This window comes from Poecilia formosa, unplaced genomic scaffold, assembly GCF_000485575.1.
Source record: "Poecilia formosa unplaced genomic scaffold, Poecilia_formosa-5.1.2 Scaffold369, whole genome shotgun sequence".
In the NCBI taxonomy this organism is placed as follows: domain Eukaryota; kingdom Metazoa; phylum Chordata; class Actinopteri; order Cyprinodontiformes; family Poeciliidae; genus Poecilia; species Poecilia formosa.
Genome location: NW_006800308.1, coordinates 521,777 through 546,252, shown reverse-complemented (window position 1 = coordinate 546,252; position 24,476 = coordinate 521,777). Strand labels below are relative to the sequence as shown.

At 38.2% G+C, this 24,476-nt stretch overlaps 4 protein-coding genes across 23 annotated transcripts; 2 read left to right on the top strand and 2 right to left on the bottom strand.

Moving 5' to 3' along the window:
• Positions 1 to 402: 402 nt before the first annotated feature.
• On the bottom strand, positions 403 to 4,735 carry hmgn1a (high mobility group nucleosome binding domain 1a). Its single transcript, XM_007575118.2, has 6 exons — positions 4,519 to 4,735; positions 3,556 to 3,585; positions 3,060 to 3,089; positions 2,922 to 2,960; positions 1,099 to 1,215; positions 403 to 1,017 (listed from the first exon to the last, which is right to left on the bottom strand). The coding sequence occupies exons 1-6, from the start codon at positions 4,531 to 4,533 to the stop codon at positions 949 to 951; spliced, it is 300 nt and encodes a 99-aa protein (XP_007575180.1). The 5' UTR covers positions 4,534 to 4,735; the 3' UTR covers positions 403 to 948.
• get1 (guided entry of tail-anchored proteins factor 1) lies at positions 3,610 to 8,095 on the top strand. 2 transcript variants are annotated; one of them, XM_007575121.2, is made up of 5 exons: positions 3,610 to 3,834; positions 5,957 to 6,122; positions 7,120 to 7,187; positions 7,389 to 7,503; positions 7,983 to 8,095. In XM_007575121.2, the coding sequence occupies exons 2-5, from the start codon at positions 5,966 to 5,968 to the stop codon at positions 8,054 to 8,056; spliced, it is 414 nt and encodes a 137-aa protein (XP_007575183.1). In that variant the 5' UTR covers positions 3,610 to 3,834; positions 5,957 to 5,965; the 3' UTR covers positions 8,057 to 8,095. The 2 variants fall into 2 exon arrangements, with proteins under 2 accessions (XP_007575183.1, XP_007575181.1); XM_007575119.2 differs by lacking the exon at positions 3,610 to 3,834 and adding an exon at positions 4,906 to 5,286.
• A 505-nt stretch (positions 8,096 to 8,600) lies between these two features.
• Positions 8,601 to 11,558, bottom strand: LOC107833351 (lebercilin-like protein). Of its 2 annotated transcripts, XM_016662347.1 has the most exons (8): positions 10,809 to 11,555; positions 10,474 to 10,733; positions 10,041 to 10,283; positions 9,740 to 9,877; positions 9,354 to 9,423; positions 9,140 to 9,265; positions 8,911 to 9,002; positions 8,601 to 8,812 (listed from the first exon to the last, which is right to left on the bottom strand). In XM_016662347.1, the coding sequence occupies exons 1-6, from the start codon at positions 10,984 to 10,986 to the stop codon at positions 9,174 to 9,176; spliced, it is 981 nt and encodes a 326-aa protein (XP_016517833.1). In that variant the 5' UTR covers positions 10,987 to 11,555; the 3' UTR covers positions 8,601 to 8,812; positions 8,911 to 9,002; positions 9,140 to 9,173. The 2 variants fall into 2 exon arrangements, with proteins under 2 accessions (XP_016517833.1, XP_016517834.1); XM_016662348.1 differs by lacking the exons at positions 8,601 to 8,812; positions 8,911 to 9,002 and having other exon boundaries at positions 9,183 to 9,267; positions 9,355 to 9,423; positions 10,809 to 11,558.
• A 165-nt stretch (positions 11,559 to 11,723) lies between these two features.
• sh3bgr (SH3 domain binding glutamate-rich protein) lies at positions 11,724 to 24,035 on the top strand. 18 transcript variants are annotated; one of them, XM_016662351.1, is made up of 11 exons: positions 11,724 to 12,036; positions 13,411 to 13,596; positions 13,739 to 13,819; positions 15,726 to 15,797; positions 16,219 to 16,377; positions 16,913 to 16,939; positions 19,136 to 19,162; positions 21,068 to 21,094; positions 21,372 to 21,401; positions 23,020 to 23,078; positions 23,948 to 24,035. In XM_016662351.1, the coding sequence occupies exons 1-10, from the start codon at positions 11,992 to 11,994 to the stop codon at positions 23,038 to 23,040; spliced, it is 675 nt and encodes a 224-aa protein (XP_016517837.1). In that variant the 5' UTR covers positions 11,724 to 11,991; the 3' UTR covers positions 23,041 to 23,078; positions 23,948 to 24,035. The 18 variants fall into 18 exon arrangements, with proteins under 18 accessions (XP_016517837.1, XP_016517835.1, XP_016517836.1 ...); XM_016662349.1 differs by having other exon boundaries at positions 11,728 to 12,036; positions 15,726 to 15,800; XM_016662350.1 differs by having other exon boundaries at positions 11,729 to 12,036; positions 15,726 to 15,800; positions 21,071 to 21,094.
• Positions 24,036 to 24,476: the final 441 nt, after the last annotated feature.

Below are 24,476 nucleotides of genomic sequence, written 5' to 3'. Positions count from 1 at the left end.
GAAAATTGGGCCCAGTTGGGAAAATTATTCTATATACATATAAAAATAGATTTTGAAGGCTGGAAGGTCTCTGAGAAAACTTAACCTTAGACCTACTGAAAATATTATGTGGGCTATGTGCTAGTGAAGCAATCAACAAACTCATAATTTATGTTAAGAGTGATTTATCAATTCAAAATTATGGCAGGACTTTGCCATAATAAAAAAAAGTGACTTCTATGCAGCTTTCTAATAGAAAATTGCATAGTTTTCTGATAGAAAGCTGTGGCTCTACAACATGGGGTAAGCTGTAGTCCCAGTGTAGAAAAGATGCAGGATTCACTGTAGGTAGAGGGTGTTGCTATTCATGTTAACATTATGAATGAAGGCCAAGTTAAAAACAACAACAAAAAACAAAACAACTTTGCAAACACAACCATTTTAATTGGCATTTTATACCACCTATAACATAAATGCATTTGGAAAAGATAAAATCCCCAAACTCAAGATCCTAAAAGGATAAACAACCAACTCTGCAATGTGTCTCACCGTTGTTTACTACTGTACCAGAAAATTAACATTTGTTTCAGATGGGGGTAAAAACAAAACAAAAAAAAACAAACAAAAAAAAAGTGAAAGCTGAGCACCAAAGTTCAAACACAAAATAATGCTTTAGCTTCCACAGCATTATTCCACTCACAGCATTTTGAGAATCCATAATAGTACCGGTGATATGGTCCCTCTGAACAAACTCTCTCGTTCTCTCTTCTGAAACATGTATGATGCCACAAAATACAATCAACACAATGACAGAAAGGGTCCCTTCACAAAAGCTTTGGAAATTTAACAGACATTTAAGTATTTTAAAAATGCAATCACATCCTTAAAAACAATGCCGTCTTAAGAAAATAGCTGATAAAAATATTCTCTGCATTTTACAACAAAAAGTAGAACATGACACCATCTCTGCTACTCTGCTTTCTCATCCTCTTCAGCCTTGTCTTCCTTTTCGTCTGCCTGATCATCTGCTGCAGCAGCCTGTCAATGAATAAAGCAGACATGTTTAGCAGTTTGTTCTTACTATGAAACCAGACCCATTAGGCACCAGTGCTAACGTACCTCCTCAGCTTTGGCCTCGCCATTTTCTGCAGGAACTTCTTTCTCTGCTTGGGCTTCTTTCTTCTCTTCAGCCTTGGCCTTTGCTGCCTCCTTTACCTTCTTGGTCTTAGGAGGAGCCTGTCATTAACATCAATGCAAGGCATTGGGAAAAAAACAAACAAACAAAAAAAAAAACAACAACAAAAAAACATGATCTTTTCAATCACAGCTTTAAGAACCAGGGTCTTGTGTGCTTTTCCACTAGAAGGGTTGCGTTGCACCTTGATGACCAGATTTTGACCAAATAGATTTGGTCAAAATCTGCTTTAAATACCAGTCATCAGATCTCACCTGAGCATGCTCAGTCATTAACAAACAAGGTCTGTATAGGATATAAAATTGATCACACTACAGCTGTGAGACACAAAGGACCACCCTTTAACCTGATGAAACAAACACTCCCCATTTTTCAGACCAAAAGCATTGTGTGCTGGGGCCAGCTTTCACATCTGGCCCCACAGGTCCGACGTGGACAATTTTGTGAAGTGTAAGATATAGACATTTGAAAGTGAACAATAGATAACAGGTATGCAGAAAGCTGTGCCTTACATTTTTTCTGTCCCTCCTGTTACAAGGATGCGACATTTCATTATAGGTACGGTGTGTTCATGCATTGTTAGTTTTTCCATCATACATAGAGTTTCACATATATAGACCAAGAAAATGGCTTAATTACCAATTAGGGGACTTCTGTATGAATTTTATTTAAGTTCTACTGGATTTTATCTAAAGGAATCTGAGAACAAAAAAGGCAGGCTAAATACTATTGCACAGCACAATTTTCAGATTTCTGTGATTAAAAATAAGACCTATTTTTCACTGTGGGAAGCAAAGAAAACGACAATACCACCGTTTGGTAGGCCATGCACTACAAATGAGAAAGTTTCAGAGTGTAGGACAACCAGCGCCACTTTTGGTCTTAACAATGCCTCTCTGGAACCTGGATGTCTCTTGATAAAAAGGGTAATTTCAGCTAAACTCAACATTTTTCATACTCAATTACATTTAACCCCAGTAGACCTACTGAGGGGGCTATGTAACGTGGCTGTGTTTATTTGCATGTAAATTGGACAACTGTAATCTGAGAATAGAGCGTAGATTTAGGAGCGTGAATGCATATGAATTACCCCGGTAACACTTTATTTGAAGGGGGTTGAATAAGACTGTCATGACACTGTCATAAACATGACATAACACCTGTCATGAACATGAATAAGCCTTCATGAATATTTATGACTGTTGTCATAAAGCGTCATTCGGTAAATTATGACACTTTTAATACAAAGTTGACATTATTCAAAATGTCTTTATGACAACTTGACATTAACCAAGAAATCATTACTGATATAAATTTGTATAAAAGTATTACTGATTGCACTTTAAAAATTAGGTAACTTTATGTTATTAAAGGTAAAATTTAAACAGTAATGATTTCTTGGTTAATGTCAAGTTGTCATAACAAAGACATTTTGAATAATGTCAACTTTGTATTAAAAGTGTCATAATTTGCCGAATGACGCTTTATGACAACAGTCATAAATATTCATGAAGGCTTATTGATGTTCATGACAGGTGTTATGTCATGTTTATGAAGGTGTCATGACAGTCTTATTCACCCCCCCTTCAAATAAAGTGTTACCAATTACCCCTGATGCATGTTGATACCAAATCTGTCAGAGCTATGGAGATTCATGAACTCCTTCTGACCACAGTTCTGGTAATGTGCAAAACAAAACAAAAAATAAAGGTTTAACCACCACCACTGGAAAGCTGCGTCTTTCTACCTTTGTCTTCTCTGGTTGTGGCTTTTCCTGGGTCTCTTTCTGCAATGCACAGAATTTAACATGGGAAAAGGAAAATGCATTGCAATGGCCGGGCATACAAGTTGAATTCTCAGTCTCAAAAAGGATAGTGAAGCTTACCTCCGACAGCCTTTGAGACTTCCGTCTTGGCTGCAAAACAAAGATTCTGAGTTAAATGAAATATTGATGAGTTGGGATTTAACAAGTTCTTTAAAAGTCAGCAAACAATTATCCTATCCACAATAATTAGCATCAAAGAGATCAAGACATTAATACATTTAATTATGTGTTAAAACAGAAAGAAAATGCAACTGCTTAAAAAAATAAATAAATCACACACACCCCAATATGTTTTTTGCATTTCTTCTAAGCACTGTAAATCAGTCAGTACTAAGCCTATAAGTGCATAACCCCCTCTGGCTATGGTTTATGTGCACGTTCTACTGGCCTTTTGGAGACTAAGATGAAAATGTTCCCCTGTGCAGTTCAGCTTATGAAATCATCTAAATTGAAACAGAAATCTTTAACTCCACAGTTCATCACGTACAGCATTTAAACTCTGATCCCGTCACTACATTATGTCATCACTTAGATTTTTTTTTTAAAACATACTCACCTCTGCAGCTGCATCTGCATTGGAAGTTCCCTGTGAAAAGTCAGAGAGGTGGAGAAGGGGTGGGGGAAATTAACAAGCACTGAACAACAACCATTCATGAGTGAGCTAAAGTGGGTGTGTGGTGGAAAGGGGGATGGGCACCTCTCTTTCCCGCTAGCTGATCAAGAATTTATGCAATCTGTACGAAATGTGACAAAAGGTCCTAGGCGTTTCTAGCTCAGATTCGGGGTTAAGGATTTCAAAGCATCAATAATGGTAGCCTAAAAACACATTTTAAAGGTAAGCCAAATATGTATTTTATTTTATTTTTTGCAGTATTGGGTTTCAGACCCAATGGAATCGGCCAGCTGTGTCGCTGTTTTCTTGGACACATCAGCTGCCATGATGATCCATAAAGAAAAGACAGAGCGCCTCGGGAGTGACGCACACCATCTTAATACTGAGGACAGTCAAAGGTTAATATCCCAGCAATGTAAAGCGGTAAACATGAAGAAAACCCGCCACCACATTTAGTCGCTGCAAAATCTACCCAAAGAAGCTCAAACTAAGCTTAAAATACAGTGTTTCACGACTGAAATTCCTTGAGGTCGCAACCTGTATGCTTCCTCGACGATAGTTAACACCCCTTTGTTTAATCCCAACACACACACACACACACACACAGGACTATGAAGTAGCCAAGCAGTTCAGAAACCTGCCTGAGCGTGCATTGCTATCAGGATATGTGGCTCCGGGAGCGAAACTTATTTGGCTGTGCAGGCGTGTTATCCCTGGGCTGAGTAAAAAGGCGCCACTTCACATTGTGAACACGGCAGACCTGAGCACATCCGACTTGGACTCCATGTAAAACCATTGAACACTGAGGACATTTATCCTTCTCCATCCCAGCTTCAGATACAAATGCCTGTACAATGTTTACAGCTAAAATACTTTAGACATGCTTATACACACATTTAAGCTTACCTTTTTCCGTCCCATTCTCGGTTTGTTTTGGCGAGACAGCTACAGTAAGGAAAATTTCAACCTTTTTGTTCCGATAAAACTAAGAAAGCCTGCAGGTTAGACGTACACCTCAACCCTATACTTCCAGGGAAGTGTGCTAACGTTATATTTAAGGTTCAACCAGTACCAGAACTAGCTTTAACTGGATTGGATCCCTCGCTCCTTATGTATTTTATCCCTTGTCCTACCAACCTAGCAGGAAGAGTGAATCTCCGCCCAATGTTCCCAGTGATTGGCTTTGAGGTTCAGGCAGCATATTTTTGAAACACAACATCTTTACCTGTGTGGGTAGGACGGTGTGCCAATCAACTATTAGTGTTTAACTATGAGGAAAGCACGATGGGTGTTGTCAGTAAAAAAGGAAGCAGAAAAACCACCGTGAAGGTATAGGCCTTAGTGATTAGATAACATGAAATGATTATCAGCAAATCACAAGAAAAATGTGGCAAAACCTGAAACAATATTTGCACAGATATAAAGTACCCTCAAGAGGGGGATATGCCGCATAATTTTGCTTGCACGCCCGTGCTTTTTTGTTGAACAGAGATTAGTGAAACATATGTGATAGTACAAAAGTAGTCTATCAGCTCCACCTGTAATAGTGAGCTGAATAGCTGTGGGAGTAACACTGGTGGAAACATGGCGACAGGCTGCGCATGGTTCCTGGTGCTGGGCTCCGTGTTTCTCTGCAATCTCATGAAAATACTCCTGCCTAGCATTTCATCTTTCGTAAGTAGGGGGTTCTGCTTTGTCTATGTCAACTGCGGATTTGAGCACTGTTTCGCATTCATATAATATTATAATCTCTTTTAAATAGAATGCTAAGCTAGACGCTGCTAGCTTAGCATTTAGCAAAGCTAATAGTGTTAGCTTGCCGTAAACAAAACGAGGCTTATCTGGCTGAAGGCCGGGTGGAGTTTTCACCACAACCTGATCAAGTTACGACCCGAACGTGTAAAATGTAGTACCTTAGCTGTTTTGCACAATCCTTTGTATTTAGTCTCAGCCACTCTACTAACCACATCACTGAATTTAAAATATTCAGAACTGCTCCGTGCATTATATTGTCGTATATATATTTGCTGCTGTGACAGTTATTTAGGGACCTTATTATTAATTTTGAAAATTTTAACTTTTTAAATAAATGTAGTTCAATAAATCTCCGTTCTTCCACCAATCAAGCAGCTCCGATAGGTCATGAGTGTTTTTTTTTGTTTGTTTTTTACATTATTATGTTATAACAGCATAAATTGGAGAAAGGCTGTCAAATTGGCAGCACTTGAAAAACTTGGTATATAGTGCTTGTTGCCTATATACTGTCACTCATTAACTACTTCCCCTACATTAAAAGCCATCCCTTTATTGTACTCAGTAAAACAGTTTTTGTTTTTCTTTTAAGCTGACAAAGATGGTGCAGAAAGACGCCGAGCAGGAGAGTGAGATGAGGACTGAAATCCAGCAGATGAAGAAGGAGCAGTCCTCCATAAGCATGATGGATGAGTTTGCAAGATATGCCAGGCTGGAGCGTAAAATTAACAAAACTACAGACAAGCTTAAGACACATGGTAAGATAAAAACGAACACACATGTTCACCAATTCAAGAGGTACATCATACTACTGAACAGCAAGAATCTTTCTTATAAGCTAGCAAAATGTAGTACGTGCTTTATGTTTATTATTACCAGTACAGCTTAGGTTGGAAAATCTTTCAGCAGACCTACTGTTGTACACGTAGAAAAATGTGAAGTAGTTCAACAAAGAAGGCTGTGCAGAAATTGAGTTCTCTGGATGTGCAGAGCTGTCAGAGACACTTAAAAATGCAACTATGGCTGTGAAAATGATTTCACAAAGTATTCACTCAAGCGGCCTGAATATAAATGCATGGTGCACTTCTTGGATTTTTACTAGCTATAACAGTGACGTATCTTATTTCCATCCTTTTCACTGTAGCACGCCAGTTTGTGCTGATTTATCTCAAAAATCCCAATTAGTGACTTTTTGGTTAAAATATGACGTGAAAAATATGGAGGGGTATAAATAATTTTGTGAGGTACTGCACTTCAACCTTTGAAAAAATTCACTTTTTAAACACATATGACTCAAATGGGGACGTGCTCAGTCTTTCACAGCTGTTTAGATCTGCCGCAACAGACAGAATTCAGCAACTGCAGGAAGTGGCTGGAGGTTTGATGTTTACAAAGTATTTGCTGGGAGCAACAGCTGCCTGTTGTCCAATGCAGACAATCTAAGAGCCGTCTCACAAACAAACCAGAAGTCGACATTTGCCTGGCCAAATCCGTAATATTTGTACAACTGCTAAATTAATGAGCATGTGGCATCATGAATATGTTTTTAGTGACTCTTGCAAGAATGTTTGCATGCATATATTCTCTCTATTTACTCTCTGTCTGAAATACATTGTTTGGCAATTTCAGATAAAAGGCACCTATAGTGGTATTACATCACTACCTACATACTTATATTAATTAATTTTGTTCTAATACTGAGCACACATGGATACATATACTGCAAATGATTGCATGTTTGATTTACCTTTGCAGTGCAGTCGAGAACCGCTCAACAAGCCAAAATGAAATGGGTTGTGAACATCGTCTTTTACATACTGCAGGTAGGTGGACAATACAAACAGTAACACAAATATATCTGTAAGTTGTACAAAAAATTATCTTGCTGCTCTGACCACTTGTAAGATCTAAACTTATAAACTTTGTTAGAAAATAAACACAGTAAAATTAGTATGACAAGCTGCAAATAGAAGCAATGTAGGAACTATTTACAATTTCAAATATGTATTCCTTTCTGTTGTCAGGCTGCTCTGATGGTCTCACTGATATGGAAGTATTACGCTGATCCAGTGACTGTGGTCCCCAGTAAATGGATCGCTCCTGTGGAGCGACTCGTGGCTTTCCCAACAGGAGTGGCAGGTTGTCAGTCTGCTGTTTTTGTTGTGTCCAATATAAGATAAGCCAAACAATTTACACAATGGTTATTATTGATATGCATGTCTCGATGACTAGTTAGTGAAATGTTACTTTAAAGCTTTTTTTTTTTTTTTCTTTTACATTTTATCAGTTGATAACACTTGATCAGTTTCAAGATGTTCCAGGGTCGACCATGACTATATATGGGGCTACAGAAACCACCAGAAAGAGGCTCCATTTTTATGAACTAATGTCCTCGTTTCTAAATAATGATCAACATGTTGGATAAGATGACATCTTAGTATTTCAATTTGTACATTTCTCTTCATAGGAGATCATTTTATACTGTTCAATTTTAAAAACATGACAACTTGAGAGAAAATTGTATATATAATGTTAACCAGTGAATAACCATACTTGGCGCAGGAACAGGAAATGAAGCCTGCAAATGAAAGATTCACAGAGCTGTTCTTTTCTTGCAGGTGGTGTGGGAATCACTTGTTGGCTGGTGGTTTGTAACAAAGTAATCACACTGGGCCTCAGTGCCATCAGTTAGAGAACTCGGCTGTGATTCGGCTGCCTGCACGTTTTCTTGGAAATGAATTTGGTGTTTAACACGAAGATAAGACTGCTCTCCAATTGCAGTATTAATTTATTATTATTGTAACATTGTGTTTTCTATTTTTGTTGAATGAATGTTTTGATTTCTTACCAACTGGATAGAATTGTGACATTTTCTTTCCTTCGATTTTTTTAAATAAACTATTAAAACCAAATTTTGTATTTTCCAAGTTGGGAAACATCCAACAGAAACAACTCGGGTAGTTTTTGTTTAGTTCCAAAAATATTGGTCTGATTTTTTTTTTTTTAAGTCAAAATAAAACATAAGAAATTCTAATACTTGTAATTTTTTAAAACCTTTGAAAACAAAGCTTTCATCACTGCAGTGAGATTTTATCTGACAAAACTGACTGTAAGATGCTATGATCCGTTTGAAGATTCTTAATCTCGCCACAAATGATTTCTCTTGCGTATTAAGGAGTCATTGTGTATCTACTCTGCTATAACTTGTGTCACTATGCAAGTTCTTACTGACTGGGTTGAGCTGTGCATTCATTTTTATTTGACATGGTTGCATTCAGAGTTGTTTCCAAAACATTGGCCAAATTAATTTCATCTTTTGTTTCCTTCTCTTATAACTGCTGTAAAAGTTTCTAAAGCCTCGGCTTCTTTGTCGTTCGGCCAGGTGTTCTAGGCTCTCATCTCGATTTTCTTCCCAATAGTTTCTCTCAATATTTTCTTTGAAAAATACCTGAAAAAAAAACAAAACAAAAAAAAAACAACAGATTTTACATCAGCTTAATCAAATATTCCTTTTACTACCCAATTTACAACCAGCACAATGCTTACGTCTTGGTGATCGTCTTATAATACAGTGTTTTCAGAAATGTTTCTTTCTGGACTTTCAGTAAGCAACACTCTTGCAGATGGTGGTTGTAATGCTGAAATGATAAACGGTTAACAGGGCTTGGATGATCACAGGAACTTTAAATAGGCATGACGGATTCATGAAATATCTAATTTCCTTGATAAGGTGAAGCACAAATCAACAAATTAGATCAAACTGAATGCAACATACCTGCAGATACAAAACTTGATAGATGTTTAATTACTCAAGACTCCTTATGTGCCAAAACATCTCTCTTCAATAGCTCTGATGATGTTTGGACAGATCTATCCGTCTGCACCACCTTATTCTCTTTAGCTACAATTATAAGTTCAGGCAGCTAAAGTCACAGGCAACTAGAAAGCATAACTAACCTTTGTTAAAGTAGCTTATTTGTGCTCATTACCTTTTATGCTGTGTCCTTTAACCATCCTGTGGTAGTAAATATTATGTTTCTGCACTTCTTTTTCTCTGAGCTATTTCAGAAAAAAAAAAAATCAAAAGTTGCGTATTATACATAGCTATGGAGACAAGAGGGACATCTCAGCAAACAGAATCATTATTGCAGTAGTTATTTCAGTAATTCAATTTAAACAGTGAAATTCATATACAAAGAAAGAGATACTGGTTTCAATTTCCAGCAGCACCCGGTACCTGCCCATACTGCAAAAGGTACCAATAACTACTAATAGCCATGTTATCATTGGGATTGATTTATCAACAAACTTGCCTGAATTAAACCTTATGGAGAAACTATGAGTGATTCCTATATATCAGTCATTTCATGCTCACCTGGAGCTCTCTGGTCAGCTGGTGGATGTGGTCTTGCAGACAGACAGATGCTTTTCTTGCCTCTCTGAGTTTTCTTTGTTCCGAGTCTATTTGGCGTTTGAATGATTCTTGGTACAACTCAAGGGTTCTCTCCATGTTCTAAAATGTAAGGAGATAAAAAAGAAATGCAATGCACGACCAAATAAAAGGGCTATGCTTTAAGACTAAAAACTTAGGGCTTGATCATGCGTTCTGATTTCAACTTTGAAGTAAGCTATATCCCAGCAACTCACTCAAGCCTCCATACCGTTCACCTCCGCACCTGTATCTTCCGGTCCCTGTCCTCCAGCTGTGTAGTGGCCCAGGCCAGCTTCAGGGTGAGCTCCTCCCTGTCCAGTAGACTCTGGTCTTGGCTGAGCTGCTGCAGGTGCTGTAGAGTGTCCTTCATGCTGAGCAGCTTTCTTTCTGTGGCCTGCAGCTGCCTGCCCAGGTTGTCACGGGACATGCGGGTTTCACGGAGCAAACCCTGAAGAGCTTTAGTTTCATTGTTGTGCTTGGCTAAAATCTGGAAACATGCATAGAAGGAATATGGTTTCTTTGGTATTGGTTGTGCTGGTGATGCAGGAATACTCTTTAAATTTGAATTGCATTCAGAGTATGATTACTTTTTGTCTTCAGACCTAGATAGGGCACACTTAGCTGACAGAATGGAAGCGTTACAAGAGAAATCTGAAGAGATGAAATTATGATCCAACCTGGGAGATGTCGTCATTTGAGTCTCTGAAGTGCTGCTGTGCCACCGTGTGGCGGTGCTGGACTTTCTTCAGCAGTTTGTTCGCAGTCTTGGCTTCACTGAGCTGCTGCTGCAGATCCCAAACCTGGCTCTTCAGCGCCCAGATGCAGTTCATGCTGGGGGCCTGGTTCACTGACTTTGAACCTTGCAAGGTACGGATTGGAGGCATCTTCAGGATTTCATGCTTCATTTTTTGCTTCTGGACCGCTTGGGTTTTCGTGCCTGAAGGGAAAAGCAAATTCGTTTGGTTATGACAGAAAGAAATAGTAGCCCACTCTCAATTACATCCTGCATTGCCTTGACTGTATCCAGATCGCTTTGATCCCTGGAGTTTGGCTGATGGATGATCATCTGGAGTCCTGTCAGCTGTCTCCTCACGGTCAGATGGATACCCTGGACCATCAGAACCACAGCAGGGACTGGACCACCTGGAGGTGTTGGTACTGCAGCTCACTGTATCACGATCCCCATCCATGCAACTTTAAGAAGAATTTGACACTTTGTGAAACATAAGAAAAAAATTTTCTTGTCAAAACCGGAAACAACTCAGTTTAGTAAATCGGTCTATGCTAATTAAATGTCGTTGGAATCTTATCTAAATATTTAATCCTAAACAGAATTTTTTACTTTTTAAAAAACGCCGGTTGTCATGGCATCTGCTACGGAACTCATAACGAAGCTGAAGTTAGCATGTGATTCAAACTTTAATTAACTTTTAAAAAAAAATATATATATATAATAGTTAGAAATTTAGATTGTGGTGTAGTTTTTCCAAACCGTGTTTATGACTAACCCAGGGCAAGATTAAAGACAGCCCAGAGTCCTTGAGGAGCAGAATATCCCTTTAATCAGGTTTCGAGTCAGATACCAACTTTTTTACACAGCTTTACCACAAAATAAAATGACTTAAAATTAAAGAAAAAAAATCACAAATGCTATAGCTATAGATCACACTAACATTAGACTCAACATTTACCCTCATCTCTGTATTCTTGTGTGATTAAAAAAAATTAAATCAGTTTAAAGCAACAACAAAAAAACAAAAAAAAAATAGGCTACAAATAAATAAGCTACAAAAAGTGATTATAGCCAATAAAGTTAAATAAATAACCTCTTTAAATAAAAATAACAGTTTCGTATTAAAATAAGCACTGTGACTCCCACAGTGCTGTTCACAGCTATTTCTGTCCTTCTCAGCATGGACTTAGAAACTAACTTGGCTTTTTCCCCCCCCCTGAGCCGACAGACAGCTGAAGCTGCCAATCAGTATGCGCCGCTGCGCCCTAAGGGGCCAACTAACCAATCCGCCTCTAATGGAGCCCGGAGACAAAAATACCTCCAGCAATGTGTGTCAGTGTGTGTGTGCGATCCCACTGTTATTTCTCCGTCCGAGGTGCGCTCTAATAATAGAGCAGGCAGACTTCTCCTTTAAGGCCCTTCTTGTTGCACTGCCACCTCTTCAACATAGTTTGTAGTAAAAATGGTAATCAAAGTTTTTCTCGCCACTTCCTCTGGATCGACAGCGGTAAGTTTTCACTCTGATCTTAACTTTGGGTCGAGCTTTGCAGGTTGTACTCCATAAACTGGACATGACTGTCACTCACTCTGATTTTACTGGGTTAAATCTATAAATTAATGCTGGTTGCCTTGCCTGGTAATTTGCTCTTTCAGCAAGTTAACTGGCTTGACTTGTGATCAGATTTATTTCTGATGAGTGAGCTTGGGTAAGTATTTCGTATGTAAATGTGATTCAACAGGCGGAGCCTTCCAGAACAGGGGCTCCCTAATCTTTTCATGTCTGAGCTTGGAGGCTCTTTTTCAGACCCGAGAAATATCCCCAGTTATAGTTTTAAGACTGCTTTTATTTCTATAAACATTTCTATAAATCACTGCTTATGTACTTATTTGAGTGATTACTAATGAGAAGAGGGAAAGTTTGCTTTCTGGAGCTTTCCTTGAGGTCTCTTAAGCACAACTAGTCCAGCTTTCTCACAATAGTTAGAAAAATGAATTTGTTTTCCATCAAACTGGTTGTTTACTTGTCCAGAATTGTGCCGTAGATGAGGCCTTAAAGCTATCCTCATTATTTTACCTTTAAATATATTTTATGCAACTCGATTGGTAATTCAACCAGCATATGTGTTCTCCCTGTTATGTCTTATAGTTCAACATTTGTGATCAAATACTTTGTAAATTGTTGTGAGAGTTGAATGAGTTAGAAACTTGTCAACTAACACTCCTTTAAAATGGTGCATTTTCTAGATGGAAGAAAATAAATGTGTTCATCCACCTCAGCTTTTCCATATTATGACCAACACAGATCAATCAGTCTGGAAAGTTTGACATGCATTTGTTTTCCCATCCCCTGAGTCAATGCCTTGAACCACATACTCCAGTTCTCAGAACATTTCATGTTCTTATCTGCATCTTATCAAAAATATAATTTCTCTACAAATACAGGAAAGAGGGAAATGGGTGAAAGTAAACAATTTTATCTGTAAAAGTCAATTGAAAAATGTACAAAATCTTAAGCTCAGGTGGAATCCAAAATAGTAAATAAGACAAGCAGGTTTGATGGGAATAACAGGATGAAATGATATATGACCAAGCACTAACTAAGAAATATTTAAGCTGGAGAGTTGATATCTCCAGCAGGGGTTGGTTAGAGACTCGGTTCAGCTGTGAGGTAATGCGAGAAAATGGCCAACGGATCACGCAGGAAACCAGGCAACAGAATATAAACACATATTAAATGTTAAAGTACAGGACAACTCTAAAAAAAAATGTTTTGAATGTGAAAAGCAAAGGCTGAAAATTTCTTTTTTTTTGTAAAAGAAGAAAAACAAAACAAAATCCAAAAGGTTTTGATTCATGAGCTGTTCATTTTTCCACCTTGCAGATCAAAAAGAAACAGCAAGATGTGGTCGGCTTCCTGGAGGCTCTGAAAGTGGAATACGCTGAGCTGGACATTGCCTGCAATGAGCAGAACCGCATGTGGATGAGGCAAAATGTCCCAGAGGAGAAGAAGCCCTCCAACGGCATCCCACTCCCTCCACAGATTTTCAATGAGGAGAGCTACTGTGGGGTGAGCAAAGATGCATTTGTAACTCTTTAATGTGGGTCTTGAATTAGATTAGCAGGTGTAGCAAAAAAAACAAAACATATCTAACATAGTTCTGCAATTGAATAACATAAAAAGTAAAAAGAAAATGTTTTTCCCCCTGCAGGATTATGACACATTTTTTGATGCAAAGGAAGACAACACGGTGTATGCCTTCCTAGGGTTGCCCCCTCCTCCTGGCTCGAAGGTTAGAACTGATTTAAGTTTTTCTTTTTATGTTTTTCTGCCAACTAGCTATGCTGCTTGTTTGCTTAATTGAATGGTTACTACCGCATAATTCTATTATTTAAAACCTTTTCCAAAGAGTATTTAAGTTCTTCTCCAAGATTTTGAGTGCTAGAACAAACCAACAGATTCAGTTGTTGATAATGCAGCTTTGGCCTATAATAAAATATTTATAAGCACCAAAGAGCTGTATTATTACTAATTATGGTGATGCAAGTTTTGTTATTGCAGTCTGTCTGCTGGCTTTGTGATTTGTAGCGAACAAGAAGAAGAAAAAAGTACAAAAAATTCCCAAAAAAACCAAAACACAACCCCTGTCAGTAAATAATGCATATTTGAATAAGTTAGCACTTTGAGCAGGTTTTAATGGGGCCACTTGGGTGAACTGTGTTTACAACAGAATTCAAAGAAAATATAATTCCATTCTTGTTTCCAATAAAGCTTGACATCTGCAGCATTTTTCAGTCATTTAAATCAGACATTTATTTCATATACTGAAGTTTCAACTTAGCAATGTATAAAACTCAGTATCTTTTGACAGTTTCACTAATTTATAAGAATATTTAGCATTTCTTTCACTATAACTGATTTTGGAAACAGGGATAAGTCGTTATTTTATGTGAAAAAAGTTTGCTTCTTATAAAAATGAATTTGGCTGTTGAACACTTTGGGCTCTTTTTTTATTGTATTTTTCCATTTTTATTGTTGTTAAGCATTGATTGTTTTCATTGGATAGTTGGTCTAAACTGCAGAGAGCTTTCCTGACACTGTTTGATAAGAGGCAGCATTTCTGAAGTAAAATGTGGTGTGTTGCTGCAGCGAGTGCTTCTCTGTTAAAGAGAAGCTCAAAATGATACAGCTCCTAGCAAAAATATTGAGCTTTCTCACACTCTGTTATGTTATACAACCAGAATCCCAAGCATATTTTATTGGAATTTTTAATCTTTAATTTTTCGGAGTAGGAAAACACTATTGCATAAAAAAAGAGACATGTTTTTCACAAATGTTCACAAATTAAAGTCTTAAAAGTGCAGGGTGGATATGCATTCAATCCCCTTTTACTCGGATACCCCTCAGTCATATCCAACCAACTGTCTTTTGAAATCCCTACATCACTGCACATCAGCTCATTCACAAGGTCACAAAAGTATATAGAACAGATGTGCTATAACTGATCGAACTGGGAATTTTGTTTTGTTACAGTAAATCCTAACGGGATCGATTCCGGACTTTAGCTTAAGTACATGCAGACTATACAGCAAGACACCAAAGCAATTCCAACATGAAACCATAAAAATAAATAAATAAAATCAATGGAGGCGGTTCAACTTCCAACAGGACTACAATCCTCAACTCAGCGCTACAGTGGAAGGCTTTCAATCACAACATATTCATGTGTTACAATGGCCTAGTCAAAGTGCAGACTTAAGTCTGGCTGAGAAATTGTTTCTGTTCATTAGTTGTTCCCCATCCAGTCTGACTCATCTTGATCTATTTGTCAAAGAACTGGCTGAAATTTGAGTCATACCTCAAAGATTCCAGCTGATCATAGTGAAAAGTGGTTCTACAAGAAATTGACCCAAAAAGGCCCGAATACAAATGCATGCTGCACTTTTCAGATTTTCATTCGCAGAAAATTTTGACTTCCAGATCATTAGTGACATCTTGCATTCATAAACTGCTTTTGACACCAGAACAACACAGATGACAGACATTGTTGTGTGTGTGTGTGTCCAGATATACTTCTGGATATCTCACATCATATCCAGAAGTAGATATTATAAATAGATTTTATTAAAACCTTGGGGTTTGAAATCTGTTGTCTTTAATTCACTACAGTTGATTTGTGTTGAACCTCCTTGATGCAGGAAGCATTGCAGGCTGAGAAGGAGCACATTATGCAAAACGGAACCCATGCAGAGGAAAATCCTGACGACTCAGTAGTAAAGCTGACAATATGTTTCCATTTTCCCATCATGCTTTTTCTGTAACTGTGCCACACCTCTTCATAGTCTTTGTCTGATATAATTAATAACTTTCTTTCCATCACTTGCTGATGACTTGAACAGAGTCTTAATCCCTCCCATGACCTCAAATAATGTTAGTGTTGCATGAATCTTTAGAATGCTGCAGCAAACTAGTTCTTATTTCAACTCTGTTTTTCTGTCCCTTTGAAACCATCACTTCCATTTTAATGAATTACTGGATTCCTTTTTGCAAGACTAACATCTCCATCTGAGGAGTGTGCCGTTGTAATCATGTCGAAACAGTCTCTTTTTTTTTTCCTCCTACTCCCTGTTTTCATTTATTTATCTTTGATTACATTTCTTGTTTTACTTGATTACTTATTTCACCTCTTAGAAGCATAATGGGGATGCACAAGAAGGAGAGGAGGAGGGACAGGCAGGTGATGAGGAAGAAGGAGAGGGTGGACGAGCAGATGATGAAGCCACCGAACTAGAAACATCAAGGGGAGAGGGAGAGGAAGAGGAGGCGGCTGCAGAGGAAGGAACAGATGAGGTCACTGAAGAGACAGTAATTGCCATATAACTCAAGTCCAGCTCCTCATCAGTTTTCCACCTCCATAACCCCGGAGTGATTGAATTCCCTCTCTATCCCATGCCTTCTTGTCATTCCTGGAGTGTCTCATTTTATGTTGACATTAACGTCGTCCTTTTACTTAACATTTACCTACCATCATCCTCATCCTAAAATCTCTCCCTCTTCCACTAACGAGCCAAAGTTTGGTCTTAAATCCCTCTGCAGCATCAATGGACTCTTAATACTTCCTCTCCTTCTTTTTTCAGGTTTCTTTTTGTGCTTTTTTTTATATCTCATGCTACCTATTAGCTAACTGTTGTGTTACAGTTCATAATAACCTGCAAAACATCCACCATTAACTGTTCTTGTTAAGGTGTGTCAGGACAATCCTAAACCCAGCCACTCTAGCTTATTTCATGATGTTAATCTGTGAATGCTGACGTTTCTAAGTACTGATGCATATTTTGTACACTATGTGAAAACTTAAGAGATCTCTTCCTGTCTCTTGTTATAGGAAGCACAAGAAGAGGATGAAGAGCAAGTAAGTTTTTTTTTTCTATTATTATTTAGAGGAATAAACAGTTTATGCTTACAAATGTAGTGTTTTGGGTTGCGTGAATTAGACATTTTTTGTTCAACTTTCCCTAAAAGGATTAATTACACAGAGTTCAGTCATATATTTGTTGCATCAGGGCTTCTGGTTTCTTCTGGTTTCCCTTTGAAGCATGGCAAACTATAGATTGGTATTACCTAAAGTAAAAGTATTACGTAATTGAAGAAAATCACTTTTATTTTTTTGAAATCCTGTCTAAAATGGCTTTATTGAGGGATTTTATTTTAGGTAGTGCAGGCGCACAATGTCTCCACATAAGGATTAAGTTGCTACTTTATTAAGTGTTTTCATTCTTAGCAGTTGTTGCTGCTTGTAATCCTGTGTGTTCTTACCTGTCACCATCTCTCCACCTGTTTGGTATTGTGAAAGTTACTGACATGAGCTGCACATGAGGGTTTTCTGGTAATTTTGATATGCAGACATAAAACCAGAAGACCTGAATGGTCTGGAAGACTGATATGACAACAGACCTTTTTCATGTATTTTTGGTGCTAAGCCATTCAGTGCTTTATAATGTAACAAAGGTATTTTAAAGTTTATTCTCTGAGCTACAGGGAGTCGGTATAGATGTGCTCTGTTTTCTTTGTCTTAGTGAGAACGTGGCAGCATTCTGGATCACATGCAGCTGTCTGAGTATTATTTTTTAAGCTGTGATCAATGAGATTAAAGATAAATGCATGGATGAGTTTCCCTAGGTCTTGCTGGCACACTAGTCCTTTAATACTAGAAATGTTCTTCAAATGACAGGCTGACTTTGTGTCTCTGAAGGTTCAGGTCTGAGTCCATCACTACACCCAGATTTCAGGACTGACCTGTAGTTTTATGTTTAATAACTGAAGCTGTGTGCTGACACTAGGTAGTTCCTGGTTTGGTCTGAAGATAACTCCAATTTTGTTTCTGTTCAGCTGGTGAAAGTTATGACACATTCACACATTGCTTTGTTCTAAGCATCTGTTCAGTGGTTGGATTGACTTGGAGTGACATTCTAATGTAGACCTGTGTATCATCTGCGTAGATAATAATCTAGTGGTTATAACAAGAAGTTATTTGAGTTTATGTTCCCCTCCTATGAATCAGATGTTTTTTGTTTTTTTCTTTTTGGGGCCATTTACTGGTTGCACATGGTTGCACATCAATATCAGCAGTTTCTGAATTACTCAGAGCAGTCCATCTGTCAATAACAACCATGCAATGATCAGAGTCACTTAAATCCTCTTTTCTTGCCTTCTGATTCTCAGTTTGAGCTTCAAGAGGCCTTCACCTCATTAGTTTTCAGATATTCTTTTTTCAAATAACTCAAAGAAATAACTCTGGGTATCATGTCTTATGAATGGATTTACTGTTATCTAGGTTAATTGGATATATAGTCTGACATGATTGGTAATACATGAATAAACTGATTGAACTGAATAAAATTAAGGTGTGCTTAGTGAAGGATCAGTTAGTTTTAATGGGAGGAACATGGTAACACAATCAAACTGAATGACTTGGACATTCTTAGATATACTATTCACACAGATGTTTTGTGTCCATTAGTTGATTAACTCATATTTCAGAACAGTGATGTTCCAGTCACCTGCCTGATATCACACATTTAAAGCATTTCCTGCCCATGTTCCTGCCATTGTACTACTCGTGAAAGCTGTAAGACCTCTGACTGCGTCTTTGTGTTATTGTCCATCTCTTGTTGGTTGGCTCCTTATAGGAGGAAGAGGAGCTGCACTCACAGGTAACTGTGCGTCAGTAATCTTCTGTAGTTTGGTAGATCATCCACGGTTCCTCCATGAAGCCATCAGCCTTGCCTGATGGTGTTCAGATGAGACAATTTTACATTGTTGAGGGTGGGATTGTGAAGGACGTGTATTTTGTTGTTGTTGTTGTTGTTGTTGTTGTTGATCCTACTCATCATTAAACTCTTCAGTTTCCTCACATCAACTCTTCCTCTTCCAATGGGTTCCCTTTCAGCTAACATCTTGGTTTCCTCCTAGCTGTAGCTGCATCCTGATACCTTCAAACATCCCCTTTAGTTTCCTTTTCCACAGATGTCCTTATAGTGTATGCATGTGCTTCTCTTTTTGCTCCCCACACAGCTTGCTGATCTGGCTGCTATGTTATTTCTTTTAGGAGGAAGATGAACTACAACAGCTTGAGGTAGATTCACATACATGCATACATGCATACACACACACACACACACACACACATATATATATATATATTTTTTAACATTTCTTCAACCTGTCTTGTTTTTATCATCTTGTCCTTGTTGTCATGTTGCTGCGCCCTCTGACTCCTCCTACTGCTGCATCCTGCGGCTTTTTTCTCACCACTGGTGAAAATGTGCATAAAGCCTTAGAATATTTTTTTTCATAGCAGTAAAATAATTTCACACATTTAGGTTTCTTACTAAATTAACAGTGATACACTTATTAACACCTATGCTGGTAATTTGACATGTCTTTTTTTCCCCCAAAACCATAACACTTTTACTTGTGTAACATTTATCAAGGTTGGACCGCAGAGAGAGAGGAATTTTTGCTGATTAGTCTTTGCACAGTCTCTCTTGGTCATCTAGAGTCCCTGGTCCTCTGTTATGCTGAAGAGAGGAGTGTTCAGCTCACCCCACAGGTTTTCTATCAGATTTAGGTCCAGTGACTGAGATCTCCAAAGACAAAACCAAGTTTTATGACTGGGAATCTTTACTTTGTTGATTTCGATCTGTGTTTTGAGTCATTACACAACTGAAAGACCCAGTGCTGACCCATTTCATACTTTTTGAGGAGTCCACAAGATTTTAATCAAAATTTGGTATTGCAAAGAGTTCAACAGCGTTCGCTACGACTTTTAGAAGAGAAACAAGCTCACAGCACCGCAGATCCTCTTTCATGTCTAACAGTAAGCATAGGAAATTACAGAAAGGCTCAATCTTAGTTTCATTTGACCCAAGCACACAGTTCCAGTATAATTTCCAACAGAACTTAGAAAATATTTAACTGTTTACATTTGTGATGGCAGCAGCTTTAAAACAACTCATTGGCATGTAGATGGCATCTGAATGTTTTTATGGATACTCACTGACCTCAGGAAGACACTGTTTGCTAATGTTTTCTGACAGGTTGGGAGATTTTTCCCTATCTTCTTCCTCTCTGTGCACAGTGTCAAGATAAATGGAAATGGAAAAGGATATGTGACTTTCAACAAAAATATAAAAAATATGATATGTTATCCTTATTAATCTCTCTTTTGCCTTTTATGTCACATTTATAGTATGTGCTACTTTGTCTATGATATAAAATCTCAATAAAGTACATTACAGTGCATAAATGTAAAGTGAAATAATGTTAAAGGGGTATGAACATTTTTGCAAAACCATGTAGGTTTCAAATATCAATATACTTTCATGGTCTTTTAACACAATCCCTTTAAGAGAATGTCTCTTAAAATAGTTGGGTAGTCTGGAGTTTTTTTAGTTTTCTGAAGCAGCGGAGTGTGTTGCAAGTCTCTTTTTAACCTTGGTTTGGTCTGCCAGGCTGCACGAAAGTTTAATGTGGCGTCCCAAATTGAAAAATCTTTATGAACTGAATGTTATCATGGAGTCACAAGTGTAACCAATTTGTTTTTACTTCACCCATCATCTGTCCATGCTCATAGTAGTAATGTTGAGTTTTAAATTCAATGATGGTGTGAAATCTTTGACTTTCTGATGGAAAATGTTGACTTCAGCAGGTGTTTCAATAGTTTTGTCTTGGAGCTTCTGACCACAAATAGGATGTACGATAAGTCAGTCTAAAGTGTCCCCACAACACATTCCTCAACTTGAACAGAGAACTCAGTCAGACAGACAGTAAAATATTTTATACATCATTTTATAATGCACTGCGCTGTCCAATGTCTGTTGCTGGACAACGATTCAGAATATACACATTTCATCGTTCTAAATGCCAGGTGGACAATGCTTTGCTCTTCTTCGACATTCCAGCCTGAGCTTCCATTGCTTCACTGCTTTGCATTCTCTGCTCCTCCCTTTCTGTCTCTGTCTTTGTCCCACCTTCCCAGCAGGACCAAGAAGAACAAGGCAGTGAGGTAGACGTGGTGTGGTTTGTAGTGTCACACCTTTTAGCCTCTGAAAACCTTAGTATTTCTTCCTTTTTTCTTTCTTTTTTGTATTTGTGTGCTGCATGCTGCTTTTATCATAGTTTCCCATGGAAGTGTCTAATGGTTTGCAGCATGATTCATGTATTTGTCTTAATTCCTAAGGTGGAAGTGGTGTTATGATAGAAAGAGCAATACTATATGGACCAGTATCTCACTGCTTATTGACATTTTAAAACTTGACTTATCTTGATTTCATCCTCTGTAGGAAGAAGAAGAAGATACAGAATTACAAGAGGTATATGTTTGGATTATTTCCCTCCCTGCTTGGCACGGTGTGAATCATACTTGAGATTGGGAGTTTTCTGCACGATCCGATCACAAACAAAACTAAAACTGTTGTTTTTCCCCAAGTCGGCTGTATGTCATGCCACACATTTGTACACAAAGCACAAATGTGGAGTGTTGCAGCAGGTTCTTATTCATGTGCAATACTTAAGGGATGACACAACGCAATACTTGCTCAGTGATGTGCACTGAGCAAGAGGCACTGTTTTACAGTGCCTCTGTAAAACATCTACAGAGGCACTTTGTTCTAGTCTGCCAGGATGTTGTGACTTCTTGTTTTTATGAACAACTTGGGCATTTTTTTAAAAATGTCCTTTGCATCTGCCTGAGTGCAAAACAGAATAACTCGGATATGTGGGTTTTTTGGTTGGGTGCACAGACTTTACAGGATTTTTGCTTTTGAAAGAAGTCATGACCTCTTCTTCTCTTTGCCAAGAGCTCTCCAAACAAAGCGAGTGCAAAGTGAATGTGACAGTTTTCACAGGAGATTGAGCACATAGTGTTACTGCACAATGCTTGGAGGACAACAAAGAGGAAACATTTCACAATGGATAATTCACGTGTTCTACCAATTGATTTGGACCGTTTTTATAGTTGAATCCCTGTCAGCAACACTGAAAAGTATTTTCTCCCTTCACCCTGCCAAACACTGCACGTTTCTTGGATTACGTCTTCCCCGTTTTTAACTCTCTGACTCTTCAACCACTAAGAAGTGAAGGCCCCTTGGGCCAGGATGTTACTGTACACAACCCCCCACCACATATTTCTTATTAATGTGTCAAAATGGAGAAGAAGAAGAGTTGAAATAAACCCAGATAGAACTGCTGGTAATTTCCATTCTTTGCAAATAGTCTTAAGATCAAGATATATTTTTTTTCAAGAGATATTTTCTAGTTTAATGGGATCTAAGAATGTAGGTGGAGAGCCTGTGTAAGACAAAATTGTAGACCCCTTTTCTGTCAAGCCGAGCCAATGCTGCTATTTTTAATCTAAAAAAAAACACTAACTCTTTAATCTACAGCACCTGGCAAGACATTAATACTTCTTGAACTTGTACAGATTGTGTCACTTTAAAGCCACAAACCTTTATGCACTTTATTTTGATTTTATATGATGGATCAGCACAATGTAGTGTGTTTGTATTCAACCTCCTTATATTGATGCCCCTAAATAAGATTCAGGGAAAACAAAATACCTACAAGGGTCAACCTACTTGTAAATGAAGTCCACCTGAGTGTAATTTAATCTCAATTTGAGTATGGTTGTTTGTAAATGCCTCAGACGTTTGCTGGAGAACATGCGAGAACAAACAGCATCACAAAGACCAAAGAACGCCCTCAGAATAGGGTTTGACCATGGCAGCTTCAGTAGAGTACACAATAAATAACAGATTCTGTGTCGTCAGGAATGTTAAAGTTTCCTATTATATTCACCATTAAAGAAATTATTTGAAAAATATGCTTATGTATTCTGTTTTGGGGAAATATTTTAATACCTCTTGCCATCTTTCACGATTTGTGTTCGTGTTGAAAACCAAAACCCTTTTTTTTATTGTTTGTTTTTCCCAGGGAGAAGAGGAGGCTGAGTAGTTACAGTGATGTCACGATGAAGAGCATTTACTGTCCTGGTAAAGCACTTTGCCATCTTTTACTGATTTGTTTTACAGGCTGTGTTTCACCACTGGAGGGCAGTGCAGCATTGTTGGGACTGACAAACTGGTGATCCTCTTTTCATTTCACTTTATCATTTGGCGTTTATTTCAACCACATTAATTAAAACCTCAAATCTCTTTGAAGTTTGTTTTTCTTTTTTGACCCTGCTCTTTAAAAAGGCAAAAAGCAAAATTACACCTATAAATCAGCCTGCCTCAGCCGCAGCAGCACAAGAGTCTCTGCAGTGCAGTGGCGTGTTTTACTATTTTTACACTAAAACTCAGAAGAAACTAACATTTACCTCTCAGTGCAGTCGATTCTTTGCTCCATATCGCCTCAGTACTTCTAGGAGTTTAAAGACCTCATCCATAAAAATAAAAAAAAGAAAATGCAGCAGCCTCTTATGACTGGCTCCATCTGTGATCAGCTTCAGTGAGCATACTGTGCTGGGAGATCAGATTGGGCCACAACGAAAACATTTCGCACTACCCGTTTTTATCCTCTGAGGGAGTGGCAAAGAGTGTGATGATCTTAATGGGGATCGTGATGGTTGTGGTGATAATCGTCCTAATCTTTAAAGCACGTCTTCTGCTTCCGCTCTGCATGTTTGGGCTGCAGGAAAAGCCGAGAAGCAGGCATCCGGTGTTTCCTCTCTTTGGCTGTCTCTCCACGCCTGCAAGCCCTCTGTCACGCCTTGTTAGAACAAGCTGCTAAGTGAGCTTTCAGACGTGGTCCTGGAGGAGTGGGCACGCAGGGTGGCCCAGGCTTAGAGGTGGCAGTATGGTCAGACCACTGGAAAATGTGTGACCTGGTTTTTCTTTTATCTGTTTGTCTTATTTACCAGCCCGAAGGAGCTCCCTATTCCATCTCTGCCTAACCTCAGACGTTTGTCCCACCGTCCCCTCAAACTTGTTGGCCAGCAACTCCGCCCAACGATTCTGCACTGGATTCTCCTGGAAACCATCTGTCACGTATTTGACCCATGCAGCACATGAAACTATCCTTTTGACTGCAATTTTGACTTCGTTCTTATATTTCGCATACAAACACAAATCATAATGAAATTCTGCAGAAGAGCAGAATGGTGTTTGTAATTAGCAGCGTTTATAAAATGCAGATTTCTTCAGTTTAACCACATTTCTCATGCTTTACTTTTAGCAATTGTAATTTTCTAACCTTAGAAGGAGGTGACCTTTAAAAAAAACAAAAAAAAAACTACTGGCTGTCTCACTTGTAAATGTTCTGCTGTGTTATTCCAGCGTTGTTCCTTACTTCCTCCTTTTATCACTTGAGTGCTTTAAGAGACTTTTAATGCTCCCCAGAAGGAAGAACAAATGCTGCAAGATTCAGACTATCTACCATTTTTACAAGTA